Raw genomic sequence first — 15,186 nt, forward strand, 5'->3', positions numbered from 1 at the left:
TTTGATGCTATTTCTTCTCGTGGAGATGTTAAGCTGTATGTTCATGATGCTCTTTGAAGCTCACAAGTCAACAAAAAGTATCATAACATCACTTTTACAGCTCTTTTTTAAAAAATAAAGTTTTTTTATACAGGTATATATATATATATATATATATGTATATGTGTGTGTGTGTGTACAATTTTCTGCATGTAATATGTGTGTGTGTGTGTTTGTATTTTCTTATTTTCTGCAAAGCCTGATCAGAATCTATGCATAAAATTGTGATATTTAGTTATATTTACGGCACATATTTCATTTTGTTTAGACAGTATGAACTCTTTGTTGACGCTGTTGTCCTCTTACACCGTAAAAATGATTTTTCAAAGTTAATAAATAAGATTATTGGAGTATGGAGTATGTTTCAGTAAGAAAATACACTTTACTTAAAGCCCTTATGTGTAATGCATTATAAAAGTAGGTTTAATGCATTATTTATGCCTTATAATGCACCTTACAATGCGTTACATTGTACAGTATCATGAATAATTGTAACCACAGTTAATACATTAACACTTATTGATTCATTGTTACAGTATGCATTTTATATATCGGTTGTAATTATTTACAACAAGATAATTATAATGTATTACAATGCACATTATGAGTAAAATAAGTAAAATACTATTTAAATCTTTCTACTTCAAATTTTCACATTTAATTCAATGTGTTACTTGCTGTTTCTTCCTAATTGTAAAATTTACTAGCAAATTCTATGTGAAAATAGTTTCAAAGTAATGTTTTCCATGTTAAGTACATAAAGTACACTTAAAAAAACAAAACAAAAACTTTATTTGTGGAGGAAGTGACGCCACAACTAAAGGACAGTTGTAGAATTTAATAGACTGTCATATATTGAAATGAATAATTTCAATTCTTTAGCCATAATTTATTTAAACATATAATAATTCATATTTTTATGATGCAGTTTCATAGTTTTTTATTGTTTTTTTTTTGTTGTTGATTGGGTGTGAGACAAGATACATAAATAAATTTGAAATGTGCCAAAATTAAATTAAGAATATATTTGTAATGCGACTTTCACATAGCATTAAAAATAATTCTGCTTGTTTTAGCAATAGTGATTGGCTTAGCAAACACCAATAAAAAGCTGCAAAATCTCTTCACTGGGTAATGATGATGAAGTGTTTGAGCTCTATTCTTCAGGCTGAGAGAGCGAGAGAGAGGTGTTTAATGTGACAGGGTCCGCACTAAACCAACAGGCCTCTGATATATACACTGATGAATGGTAAACAGCCTCTTCACCCCGCTGCGGGGCCAGAAAGCGCTTACACTAGGAGAATAAATCATTCATTTCTCATAAAGGCATCTATCTGTGGGCTAACAATGAAAGCACATTTCTATAACATTTGCACCGAAGCTTCAGATGAACACAAAGGATGCAGGAGCTTCTTTTAATGTTGTTTTAGTCAAATTCTTAAAACATTAACTTCAGGCTACAAAACACAACGGCAAATGAACAAAGAAGTGGAAGTGTTCTGTGCATAGACGTCATCTAAAAGGCTCATTCTCGAAATGTTTTGCATAGTGTAATGATTCAAAAGACAGTCTTTGTCCCACAGAGCAGCTTTAATTGCAAGCATCTGGGGATGGTTTGTGTGCAAAGCAACACACTTTCACAGAAACAACAATTAACCTCAAACAGAGTGATAATTTCTCTGGAAAAGCAGGAATTAAGTGAAGTCGGTGGCTACGAGACAGTATCCCAGAGCAATCTTTTCTAATTGGTCCCCATAATCAAATTTTCAGCAGTCGCCACAGTCTGCAGCTATTTATGACAGCGAAAATTGTCTTGTTATGAGTATTAGAGGATTCATAATGTATTATGCTGTGCTGTTAATTTTGTTTTCCATATTTTGATTAAAAATCTTTTTTACTCAAAAATGGAACAGACACAGTGGAAAACAGATTAGTCTGTCTGTTTAGACCCCAGTTAAAATAAACATGATAAAAAACTGACCATATGAAAATGACATTACAAGGAGTTTCATCATGGTTAATTCAAAATGCAAAAAATCTGGACTCCTCCATTACAGTAGGCCATCATAAAGTGGCTTAAGGATCTTAGATTCAGCATTTATACATGCGTGCATATATACATATATACATACATATACACACACACGGTGGTGATATGCATCATATCATAGTTCCAATAAAAAATATGAAGCAGCACAACTGTTTTTAACATTGATAATAATCAGAAATGTTTCTTGTGCATCAAATCAGCATATTAGAATGATTTCTGAAGGAAAATGTGACACTGAAGACTTGACTAATGACTCTGAAAATTCAGCTTTGGATCACAGAAATAAATTACATTTTACAATATATTCAAATAGAAAACAGGTATTTTAATTTTTAACAATATTTCACAATATTACCATTTTTTCCCCTGTATTTTTGAACAAATAAATGCAGCCTTTGATGAGCAGAAGAGACTTTTCAAAAACTAACAAAATCTAATCCCCAAACTTTTGAACGGTATATGTGTGTATTTATTTATTTATTTTTTTTATTTTTTGCATAATTTGACAATATTAGAGCTTGGTTAGATAGAAATGATGCACGAAATATTCCTGTCACAATTTATTTTATTAAAAATTATGGGAATGACCGACGCCACAATTATAAAATAACTTAAATAAATAAATAAATGAGACATTTTAATGTGATTAACTAATATTAATAAATCTCTGAGTTTCAAAAAAACAAAAAACAAAAAAAAACTCCTGGAACATAAAAGTATCCGGTGTTGAAGAAATTTATGCCATGTCACCACAGTTGTAGTGCTTTTACTTTCCTCTGGTATTTTGGCTGAAATTGCAGTTACCAGTTATTATTTGTGAGGGACTGACCGGTCGTCCGGTGACGCTGGTGTCCCACATGACAAAAAGTTTCTCATATCTCCCCCTCGCGGTTCGCGAGTTCAGTGATGGTGGAAAATGGCGGCTAGCTGAGTCTTTCCACTCCTACAGAGAAAATAAAAAGTGTGTGGAAAAACTCTGGATATATATTAGGAATATCGGCAACAACACTCACGGGCGTCTCACAACACCTTCATCAGTGAAGATGTCGCGCTGGGTTCCCACGAAGAAGGAGAAGTATGGTGTAGGTGAGTAGAGAAGGACCAAACTTCTTCATGTCCCATTAGAAAAGTTTTGGGAGAAATAGTGATTAGAGTTTCTCTGTGTTCCCGGCTGGTTTGGATTATTGAAGGAGGACTGTGCTGAAGTGTTCTTATGATTGTGGGTCAGTGTAATCAGTGCGCTATCGTGTATTTGGAGATGTGTATGTGAGTGTTTTTTGGTGGAGTTTGACACAGACGCGCCTAGTTCCAGTGTTTCCTGCGCGGCGGCCTGAATGGAGCTCATGGATGCATTGTTGCTCATTGTTAGTCGCGCGTTGATACTTTGTAACAACTTTTCACGCTGATACGTTCTAAAGTTTCGCTCTTGTGTTAGGCGCGGAAGATTCTGAACGCGCTACATTCTAACAGCCGCCGCCGCTGCTTTCATTCACCCAATTGTTTTGTTTATATCTCAGCCTTCCCACTGTCACGGATAACCTGAAAATGTTAGGGTATTAAAAACTGTGATTTCCATTCACGCAATTTCTGTATTGCATATACATGGCCTAAAATGAGGAGACGCAGTGAACTGAAGTGCTTTAATAAATCCGTGTCTAATTTTAATAACTGGAAAACTCGTGCAAAGTTATTGGTCGAAAGGCGTGGGAAGCAACAAATTCGTTTTATTGGGCTACTATATACGTGTAACTGTTCCTATCTGGGGAGTTTTAGAGCCTATATTTAGCGTATTGTTCATAAATGTATGTTTAAAATGATTTGTATTTTGTGCCTACAGTATATTGCATTCAACTCTCTGAAATACTCCATCATTGGTCAGCATTATTTCAGTCACCGATTACCTGATTTTTCATGTCTTACATTATTTCTCTGCTTCCTTATGACTTACTGTACAAATCAGAAACTAACATAACTACTGTGTTCCTATTCAATGTGCCCAAGTATGTGTAAAACTAGCTGTTAATCAGACACATCAGCTGTAAAGGAAAGTTGAACTGTATTTTCCAGGCGTTTCTTCCTTCTCGTATGTAATGATAGCCTGGAATGTTTTCATGCTATTCGCTGTGAGCTGCCTCATTCCTCCAGCCATGATTGACAGCTCTGAGTTGACATGGCATGATTAGGCATGAAATATTGCACTGGATGATGTGGAAGCATGGGATAAAACAAACCAACAAACAAAAACTAAAAAAGGTAATTGCAACTTTTTCTCAATTCTGAATAAACTTGCAAGATGTAAACACAGAATTGTGAGATAAAGTCACAATTACATTTCTTTTAATTTCCTGCCAGAAACAGGCTTTCACATCAGGCTGATGCTGATGGTGTTTTCTAACTGAACTGTTTCTTTGAACATCCATTGTAGTAGTTAATATATCAAATGTTCACTTAGCAAGTCCTTGGGAAGATCTGTTTTTTTTTTTTTTTTTTAAGTTTGGGGATGATTTAAGGATATACAAGAATCTTAATTCCAACTCAACTGGAGAAGAACTTTATGGCTTGCATTAAATGGAGGATCAGTAGGACTTTTTATTGGCAGCAAACTCAGTCCATCACATAATTCTGTTTTTATCTGCTCACTCAAAATATCTCCAGCATTCATGTTGGATAACATGTTCTGCTTGCAGGAGGAGAGAAGGGTTGTTCAGCTCTTTTGAAATATTGTGGTTAACGTGTTTGTGAGTGAAAGGTTGCTCTCTACCTGTTTGTGTTGTTCAGTACTTCCACTTTGAGCTCAAGGCGGTGTGTAGAAATGTCTATTCTCTGTTGTGTGTGTGTGTGTATTTTTACCTTGAGGGCGGTTGAATTTTACTCTGTAATGTTGAAATAGTTTTGCCTCAGTGTTGGTGTAATTTAAATTCTCAAGTGCACCAGACTAAGGTGAAGCCTTTTCTGACTATGGCAGGTAAAAGAGGAACATGTTGAAGCACATTTATATGTGCTGCTTCTTTGATAGTCTAACTGTTGAAAGTGGAATCATTTTCTGACTGTTTCCAGATTAAAGGTACCATTGAGTATGTATATTTGCTTGCTTGGGTTTGGACAATCTTATCAGTGTACCTTGTACTTTAATAACATGCACTGATGCTCAGATTGGGCAGATTCTGTGTGGTTTGCATTTTTTCCCCCCTCCAGTTAAAGACACGAACCAGGGTTATTGTAGTTTTAGAATGAATTATTAAACTAAAAATATAAAATATTCTACACACACACACACACACACACACACATACATACACACACACATATATAAACTGAATTACTAAACAATCAAAATTCAAGTGAAATAGAAAATATTTACTTATAATAAATATTAAAAATAAAGATGTTTGAACTTAAATCACAAGCTTTTTTTTCAAATTTTTGCTGTTTATATGTAAATTATGCGGTGATTACGTTTTATAAGAAAATGTTCAATTTGATGTTTTACTTGCCATTTCTTTGTAATTAATTGTTAAATTTACTAGCAATTTCTGAGTGAAAATTGTTTCTGCTCTAATTTTTGGTGACTCATGTAGTCCCAAAAATCGAAGTCTCTCCCCTTAAAATCTGAGCTCAAGTGCTCAGAGGAGACACATTTAAGATGAATGTTAATGCAATGTGTAAGCATTGAATCATTTCGACCCGCTACTTCTGAGCAGATCACCTGAAATGCATGCATGTTGAAACGAGGCCTGAGAGTCATGTGACAAGGGGGCTTGGGCCTGTCTTGAATGTCTGGATTTCATTCAAAAGACCCCTAATATCAGTCCTAACTCTCACTCTGTGATCAGCTCTGTGGTTTTCAAAGTAATTTCATTGATGCTGAATCAAATAGCTTAAACTGGAATGGAGACGGTGACTCTGAGATGATTAAACAGAGTGTTGGGTTTATAGTTCAAATTAAACCGTCTACATCAAAACACACTAGCTGTAGTTAATGTTCAGTGATATGTTCTTAGCATAGTTCTGCATTCATCATGCTTAAAACACAAACCTTGTGAAAGTGCGGAGTTGGTTACATCTGTCAGTTTATGGTTTTGACAGTAATGGGTTAATTTTCACGTCCTCTTTTTTTCAGATCCTCCGCACACCTCTGTCTCTCTGCATGAGTAAGTCTTGTGGTATTTGAGGAAGTGTTCTCTGAAAGAGGTGCGCTGCTTACGTGCTGCCGTCCCATAAGAGTTTCCAAAGCAGCTTTAATAGGCTTTGTGTGTGTAGTTTGTTCCATTCATTCAGGCCTTGAGCAGAATAGCAGTGAAGTTTGCTTTGAGAGCTCTGCACGAAGATGGCTGGCTGAGAGAGACGGAGGAATTGTGGTGATGCGTGAACAATACAATTACTATTTACCACATACAACTTCTCATGTGCAGGCGTTCATGCTTAAATATTCACCCATGTTCACGATCATAGTATTTTTCAGCTATTTTATGATCTGCAATCTTGTTGTAGGCACTTGGATTCAAACTTTAGTAAAATATGGTATAGCTAATCTCGTTGCAGATATTCAAGGCATGTTTTTCTTACTTGAAAGGCAAGCAAATATTGTAAACTCTTTTAATGAAGGAAACATATTGATAAAATATAAATCATACTAAAATCATTGCAATATTCATAATGTTGCATAATATGTAAATCGCTGTGAACCTATCATGAATATTCATTATTTCATATATACTCAAATATGTCTATGCAGGTGTCTGATATTTTACTTTTGTCCATATTTTTACCCAGCGCTGGTTTGTATTTAACCCAGCATTTTTTAGAGAGTGTGTGCGAATCATTTCTGAGGTTCTGTTTCCTTCTCTTGTTTTGGTTAGTCATTTTAATAGCCTGATTCCTGTGATGGTAGTTTAAAACCAGTTAAGCTGTAACTTCTTTCCTCAGGTTTATGTTGTACCCGGCATCTTTTGCATATCTGAAGCATGATTTTATGATGTGCTTGCCAACGAATTAATGCTTGTATTAATTTGGATGATTACATACCTTTCTGATTGAAGGCGTGGAAGTGAACATTTGTTGAGAGATTTAACGAGAACCAGCCATTTGGAATTGCATCCAGTTCCGGAAGGCATCTTAGTAAAGGTGCCAGCTCTGCACTTCCATAAGTAGTCTGGCACATGCTGAAATTCTGTTTTTCAGTGTTTTTGTGTTTGTGATTTGTCTTTTGAAAGGTCTCTGATCTGGAGCTAGTTGCCATCAGGCGAGAGGCTCAGCTGAACTTCCTGCATCCTCTAAATATTCTGGCATTTCACAGGCATGCTTGGAATATTTGCACGGCGCACCAGAAAATGAGACGCCTCAGTCACCCACAGGCCGTCTCGACAGTGACAGGCACTTAAAGGGATGGTGTCTTTTTTTTTTTTTTTGAGCAATAGTTAAACAATAGATTGTTTACCCGAAAATGAAAATGAGTCGATCATTTACTCACGCCCAGGCCATCCAAGATGTAGAGAAGTTTGTTTCCTCATGATATTTGAAGAAATGTAATATTCACTTGCTCACCAGTGGATGCTCTGCAGTGAATGGGTGCCGTCAGAATGAGAGTCCAAACAGCTGATAAAAGATGTAATCCACAAGTAACGTCTTGGAAAGCCAAAAGCTGTGTTTATTACAAATAAATCCATTGAGACATTTTTAACGTCAAACCAGTGCTAAAATACAAGTCATTTATCCATAATATTGCTTTCTCCAGTGAAAAAGCTGTCGTGTCTGAATCGGGATAGAAATACGCATAGATCAAGCAGTGTTTACAAGCCAAAATAGATATAAACAAATATGTGGGTGGATTTTGATGTGAGAGGACAACTGGATATGGACTTTTTCACTGGATTGTGGACTTGTATTTTGGGCCAAAGCTACATTTTGAAGTTAAAAACGTCTTAATGATGAGCTTGTTTCTTACAAATACGCAGCTTTTGGCTTCACAAGACGTTAACTGATGGATTACTTGTGGATTGATGTGACGTTTTTATCAGCTGTTTGGACTCTCATTCTGACGGCACCCATTCATTCACTCATTCATTGGTGAGCAAGTGATGGAATATTGAATGTCTACAAATTTAATAAAGAAATGAATTCATCTATATCTTGGATTGCCTGATGGTAAGTGAATTTTGAGCAAATTTTCATTTTTGGGCAAACTGTTACTTAAAAACCTTGCAAAGCACTGCATTGTAACAAGCACTGTCTTTTCCAACATGTAAAAATTGACTTATTTTTGTACAGCTTTTGTTTTTGTTGTTTTGTTCTCTCTTTTTCATTCTTTCTGTAATCACTTCAGATCTGTCATCCAGCATAACAACACGTTGTTTGATTGGTGACATTCTCAGATTTGTGGATTTATGCTTCATGCTGCTTGTCTTCACATAACAATGTTGAAGACAGAAGCATGCCAATGTCATATCGGTTACCCCATATTTGCATTCGCGATCAAACGGGTGTTTGGAGTTTGACTCTGCTCATTGTGTGCATGTGAAATGTGCTGAGACGCCGCTGTTCTCCTGGCCTTCATTTCTGTTACGTTATCGTCACTCTAATCCCTTTTGATTAAAGCTGAAGTGTTGTGTTGTAAACACAGCAGCATTAATATGCCATAACACATGGATGAGAGCGATTCCTTGAGTTTGGAGAGGAGGATGAAAGACTTCTCTTCCTCTTCTTACTGTTTGTCGATCCTTTGAGACTTTAGCTAAATAACAGCTGAAAGATTTTTCTTGCTGTATGAATGATTTATTTCAGTGTGCCACTGTAGAAACGGCATGTGCTTTTTCATATTGACAAGTCTAAATCAATCCAGCTCAGAGAAACAAGAGATTAGTCCAAGAAGTTGATTTTCTGAACAGCTGTAGCCTGTGCAAAACTTCATAGGGTGCTTTGCTTGCTATGTAGTCACTGTTTTTGTGGTTACTAGGGTGTTGTGGATGGTTGCTAGTAGAGCTGCACGATCCTGTATAAATTGAGAATCACGATTTGTATTTTTTTTGTCTCGAATTGAGATCACGATTCTTAAATAAACAACATAATGTGAGACAAAATATTATTGCTGCAGTCTATTTAAGTGTTTAATTAATTTGAATGAATTACTAAACATGTTTATATATATATATATATATATATATATATATATATATATATATATATATATATATATATATATATATATATATCTTCAACATATATTAAATACACCAATTTTTATATTAAAATTTTGAAAAAATGGTTTGAATGAATGATTCATTGACTCACTCATAAATACTTCACTTGTTTTATTTATTAATGGATTAATCAGCATTTTGAACAAATCTCTTGAATGAAAGATTCGAGGACAAATATATTTTTAACAGTCACTAGGTGGCAAAACAATGCAATCGACACATTATTTGAAGTGCCAGTTACTTTCAAAAGGGGATTTACTCTATTTTGGTCGCTACCATAGACATCAATAACTACGTTTACATAAGCACGAATAATGTAAGGTAGAGCTGTCATGATTATGAAATTTGGCTGATGATTAATTGTCTGTTTTAGGGCTTTGGCGATTATGCCGATTGTCACGATTAATTGTCTGTTTTTTTTTTTATGGCTTTCATTATATAGTTGTGATTTAAGGGTTCAGTAAATAATTATGATGTTATCTTTTTAATCTTTCTTTAGTTATTACGTTGCAGTGTAAGATTACATGGAGTGTTCCAGATTCCAAGAATCGGCCAATACCGATCCAACACCAGCGCTATTTTTATTTATTTTTTCTACACCACAGAATATCAGTACTGTGTTTGTGGAACTAATAGTCACTCTTTTTTTAAACCCTTTGTTTAAACTATATATTTTTTATTCAAATGTAAGCTATGCAGGGCTCGCAAAATCGCTAGCCCGACGTCCCGGGGCTATTGTGTTTTCCAGTCAGGCTACCAAAATGTATCACCGCCTGCCCGACGGGCTCCTTAAATACAGGGCTCCTGCGGGTCCTTAAAAACTCTGAAAGTGAGTTGTATCAAAATTAAGGCCATAAAAAGTTTTAAATACGTTAAATGGTGTAAGAAATGTCCTAATTATAATTTCAAGAGGTCTTACAGTTGGGGACGGAAAGACATGAGTCGTGATACGGCAGGATTAAACTTCAAAAGGCAATGATGTCATTGAATAAATATGAGCGCGGCACGTTTCAAGTCAAAACGCGACGCAGATGTCTTTATGTGAATGTATCTGAAGGGAACCGACTGTCCTCAGAAACGTGTCATTGGCATTTTCATTTCATTTTACCTATAATTCCAGATAAAGCAGCGTTTATGAGCGCGGAGCTGCTTTGTGTACAGCGTTTCCGGGGAAACCGCAGTATTTCAGTGCTCCTAAAGCACCACCTCATGGCAGAGAATGAATTTGCATTTCCAATAAGCCTTTCTTACTGTTTATGGTCAGATCAATGCAAATATCAACTCATGTTTTTACGCAGCAAACGCATAGAGTTGTAAATGAGAGAGAAGTTGATGTGCCTTCTAAAAATCGAAACAATTAAGACGGTAATATTTATACGTTTTAAATTAACATAATTTATATGCTTGATTGATCCCTTTTCATAAAAACGGTCTATAGCCTGAAACGCTGTTGTATAAGATTTTTTTGTAAAAACCTGTATCTGAACTGTAAATCATGTAATTTTATGGCTCAAAACTGTTACCATAGACATTGTCCAACCACGCTCATTCTGTGTTCGTTTTACTTGTGCAGCTCTTAAAATGGGTCATAAATTGCCTTAAATATATTTTTAAAAATTCTGCAGGTACCCTGTAAATAGTGAAATAAAATTCCTTCCTTCATATTTGAAAATATTTTTGATTGACATTTAAACTCCTATCTGATTTTCTATATATATAAAAAAAGTGCAGATTGGTGCACTTGTAGCAACATGGAGTCGCAGCGCTTATGCACTTCAAGAGTGCAGAATGATGTGCTTGAAGCAACAAGTCACAGCGCGCTGCACTCCACAAGGTACAAACAAAGAGAAGGGACATGAGAGACCAATGAACTCTAGCAAGATATAGTCATTTTATGCGAATCCCCAGACCTTTATCTACATATCAAGTATTATAATGGGAATATATCATCTTGGAGAGTGAGTTTTATCATGCTGACTGTCATAACTTAACGTGACGTACTGTCTGAATGCTGAGCGGAGAATGACTGACAGCTGCAGCAGAAGGAAGATGAGTTTCTGTAAACTTAAATGTAACAATGTAAATATAATTCTGTCCCTCACATGAAAACCAAACTGGTGCTCTTCTGTTTCTTTTGGTGTGTGACTCCCCCTTTTGCCGTATAAAAAGCACAATAATAATAATCGCGATTATTTGATCTAAACAACCGCGATTAGATCAAATAATCGCGATTAGACGGTTATTTAATTATCGCGACAGGCCTAATGTAAGGACTTAATCGCATTATTATGTTTACATGTCAAGAGCAAAGCTGTTCACTCCCGTTTATGCAATTTCCAATATTCTTATTCGCAAGTTGTACGTACTTTTTATTTATTTTTTTTTAACTGCCACACGTACCCCATTGCACAGCACAAATGATGGACTCAGAAAGAGCAGGTGTGTTACTGGCCGCTGTTTTAATTTATTTAAGTCTAATGCAAAACACTTTTGCATGGTTGTATTAGTGCCATAGAAATGTGACGGCAATTCGTTTGCTTACGCTGCAGTCGCGTTCTGCTCGCCGTTTCAGGATGAGGGTAAGGAACAGAGACTGGTGGCAGCGAGTTGTGTTTTCCTGAGAAATGCGATGCTTTCTTCCCCGCCATCTTTTCTAATCTGCGTATTATTACAGGTGTCGCGTCATTTATGTCACAAGCACATGCGCACTTTGGTCAGAGTTGCAATAGGCTACTCCGATTAAAGACCAATTTATACTTCTTCGTTGAACCTACGCCGTAGCCTACGCAGAGACGCACAGGCCTGCGCCGTACCCTACGCCGTACCTGATGTGCACCTCTCCAAAAATCTAACAGCGCGTCAGTTCTGCTCTGTAAATCAATGAGTAGTTTCTAGGGCTTTGCTATGCATCACAAAGGCTTGCCTAGTGATTTATAGTATTTTAATACAGTTTCTAGGGTGTTGCTAGTAGGGCTGGGTATCGAGTTTGATACTTTTTAGGCACCGACCGAATTGCCTTGATACCATCGAGCATAGAAAAACGTCTTGTTGTTCGGTACTAAATTTCGATACCTAAGGGGTTAATCTCATCCGCGAGAGCGATTCGAAAGCATACGGAGCAGTCTGTTCTCTATCGCGCTGTTTTGTTTACTACACACAGACTGAAGCACGCGTGACTCTCGCGGTGATTTTAGCGTCTGCCATCTCACTAAATGAGGACATAAACACATGAACAACATCTCCAGAACTGCTCTGAGAGTCACTTCATGAGCATTTTACCGTTTGATTTGAGTAAAACTAGCGTCATATCATATACACACAGAACTGTAAAGGTATTCACGGCAACCCGTCAAAATAAAAGTTTGGTTTAACCTGGAAGACACTGCGGCAGAAATACATTACTATTGTTCAGCAGAATGTACATACTGTTACTACTAGGCTATTATTAAAACTTTTTTTTAAGTAATGATCACACAACATTTCTTCCATGTTTTAATTTTAATAGTAAACCCCCTTTGTTCGCCAAAATAGATAAATACATTTTGATTTTCAATCATTTAAAGATAAATTAAATTAATGTTTTATGTCTTCATTTGAAAACCAGAACACAGAATTTCTGAGGAGAAAAAAAAACGTTTCATAAGGCTATTTTAAGAATAAATTTGAATAAACTAAGTTTTTATGCATTCAAATAATTGGACATACTACACCAGAATTTAATAACAGTAAAACATATGGTGAAAGAAAATATCCACTTTCATAAGTGGGTGTTTTAAAGATTTTCAATTTCTTGAAGTCTTTAACAACCTAGAATAAATGAATAGAAATGATGATCCTGTCTGAGCTATGTGTTTTAAAATGAACACGTGTAAATGTAGCCTAACAGATGTGTAAACTGAAAACTATTTGAACTTTATTAAAATTATTTGCACTGATTTATTGTGTTGGATATATTTTGTGCAGTGGCTCAGGAGATGAGGCTTTGAGTCTGTATAAATGTCAACAAGCTATAATGTAATCTTGTTAAAACTGATTTCATAAAATTGGTATCGAAAAAAAAGTATTGTTCAGGAACCGGTATCGAACTCAAGGTATTGATATCGGAAATTTTTAAACGATACCCAGCCCTAGTTGCTAGGTGGTTGCTGGAACATTGCTGTGCAGTCACAGATGTATTGTTAGTGTTTTTAATCATGTTTATGTGGTTGCCAGGGTGTTACTATGCAGTCACTAAGAGTGGTTTTAGCACATTGATATGCTAGGGTATTTTCTTCTGATTATTGTTGTTGTTATATTGTTGTTAAATTTTGCTGTGCTTGGTTGTAGCACTGCACAATTTGGCCAAAATGTAGTGAATATTATTTAGTCATTGATATTATTATTATTATTATTATTATTATTAATGTCAATATTAGAAATACTGCAATACATAACTGTATATTAAAATAAATACAAGAATTGTAAGAAAATGTGTGATGATTTATTAAAGGAAAATAAGTAATATTACTATTGAAATATTTCACTGAAATAAAAAATAATTTAAGGAAAATATGTTATAATAATAATAATAATAACAAAATAAATATTACTATTGTATAGGGCTGCGTGATATGGCCTAAAAAAAAAATCCCCGATTTTTTTTCACAAAAAATCAGATTTACGATTTAAATCGATTTGTTTTTTGAAATTGTTCAAAACAAGTTTTAACTTTATTTTGTTTTGATTTTCCCTTCTTGGATTTGATCTGGATTTCCCGCTTGGGGTTAAAGTGCAATCAGAAACAACAAGCCAAAGAGACAAGATGGCAGGCCCTGCCATTGTAAACAGTGAAAATGTAACATAACATATAACACAAACTGTAACACAAAACATAAAATTGTGTGACCCTTTTTGATAAGTTTTCTTTAAACACAAGTTTAACATCTTGCTATTCAGTAGATAGGATGTAGTTCTGATAAACGATGTGACGATGACATCGTGGGGGTTAGGGGGTGTGCCCGAAGCCTGAATCCGTATTCAGAAAGGCACGGAAAACGAATAACGATTTCCATCTTGTAATCCCGCTGTTTTGGGTATTTAAAAAAAAAATATATATATATTTGTAATAGAGCAGACACTGACTGTTGTTTATGTATTTATGTCCTCATTTGGCAAGACAGCAGATGCTGAAAACACTGTGCGCTTCAGTACGTGTGTAGTAAACGAAACTGCCCGTCTGTGCATTCATTCTTAACGAGACACGCAGGATTCATATTTAAATTGTATTTTTGCAGCTTAACATTTAGGCTACAGATACTAGTTCATATCACGATTTGATTTGTGTAATGACCTACTTTTGATTTATTCATCCAAACTTTGACAAATTCAATGACATTCCGCGTTATACAGTAAATTCTGTTTTTATAACTAGATTCCGCGATTCCGTCCGTGTTTTCCGCATCGCGGAAATCATAAGCCCTGATAGCACCGCGACGCTCACCACCGGTGTAGGCATGGTGCGAGTTTTTTTAAATGGGTTATGTTATTGCCCAGCTTGTTTTTTAAATGTTTTTATGAAATCTCTGTATTGCTCATATCATCGTATTATTCACTGCCATGCGAGCCACAAATTAAAGCGCAATGAGTAACACGGCTTTAAGGCATCCGCATTCCGCAGTACACATCATTTTCTTTCCGAACACGTTGGGATGCGGCGGATTGCGGGGGGGGATCACAAAACCCTACCTAAACTCTAATATGGCAAACGTGCGGGGGGAGGGCTGAGCCCATTCGGGACTATGGGAGTGTCGGCGGATGTTAAAGAGAAAACCGATTTTCATTCAAACAAATCGATGTGAACTACACATTCGAGTTAATCGATAAAATCGATTTATCGCCCAGCCCTACTATTGTATTTCACTT

The 15,186-nt window shown here is 35.7% G+C and overlaps 1 protein-coding gene across 2 annotated transcripts in view; it reads left to right on the forward strand.

Moving 5' to 3' along the window:
- The first annotated feature begins 2,897 nt into the window (after positions 1 to 2,897).
- Positions 2,898 to 15,186, forward strand: part of dock1 (dedicator of cytokinesis 1) — a 304,321-nt gene continuing 292,032 nt past the window's right edge. Inside the window, exon 1 of one of the 2 annotated variants that reach the window (XM_058793231.1) lies at positions 2,898 to 3,175. In XM_058793231.1, coding sequence (XP_058649214.1) covers positions 2,947 to 3,175 — 229 coding nt within the window. In that variant the 5' untranslated portion in view covers positions 2,898 to 2,946. The remainder of the gene's footprint in view (positions 3,176 to 15,186) is intronic. The other variant, XM_058793232.1, reaches the window with a different exon arrangement.

Source organism: Onychostoma macrolepis, chromosome 12 (assembly GCF_012432095.1).
Source record: "Onychostoma macrolepis isolate SWU-2019 chromosome 12, ASM1243209v1, whole genome shotgun sequence".
Taxonomy (NCBI): Eukaryota; Metazoa; Chordata; class Actinopteri; order Cypriniformes; family Cyprinidae; genus Onychostoma; species Onychostoma macrolepis.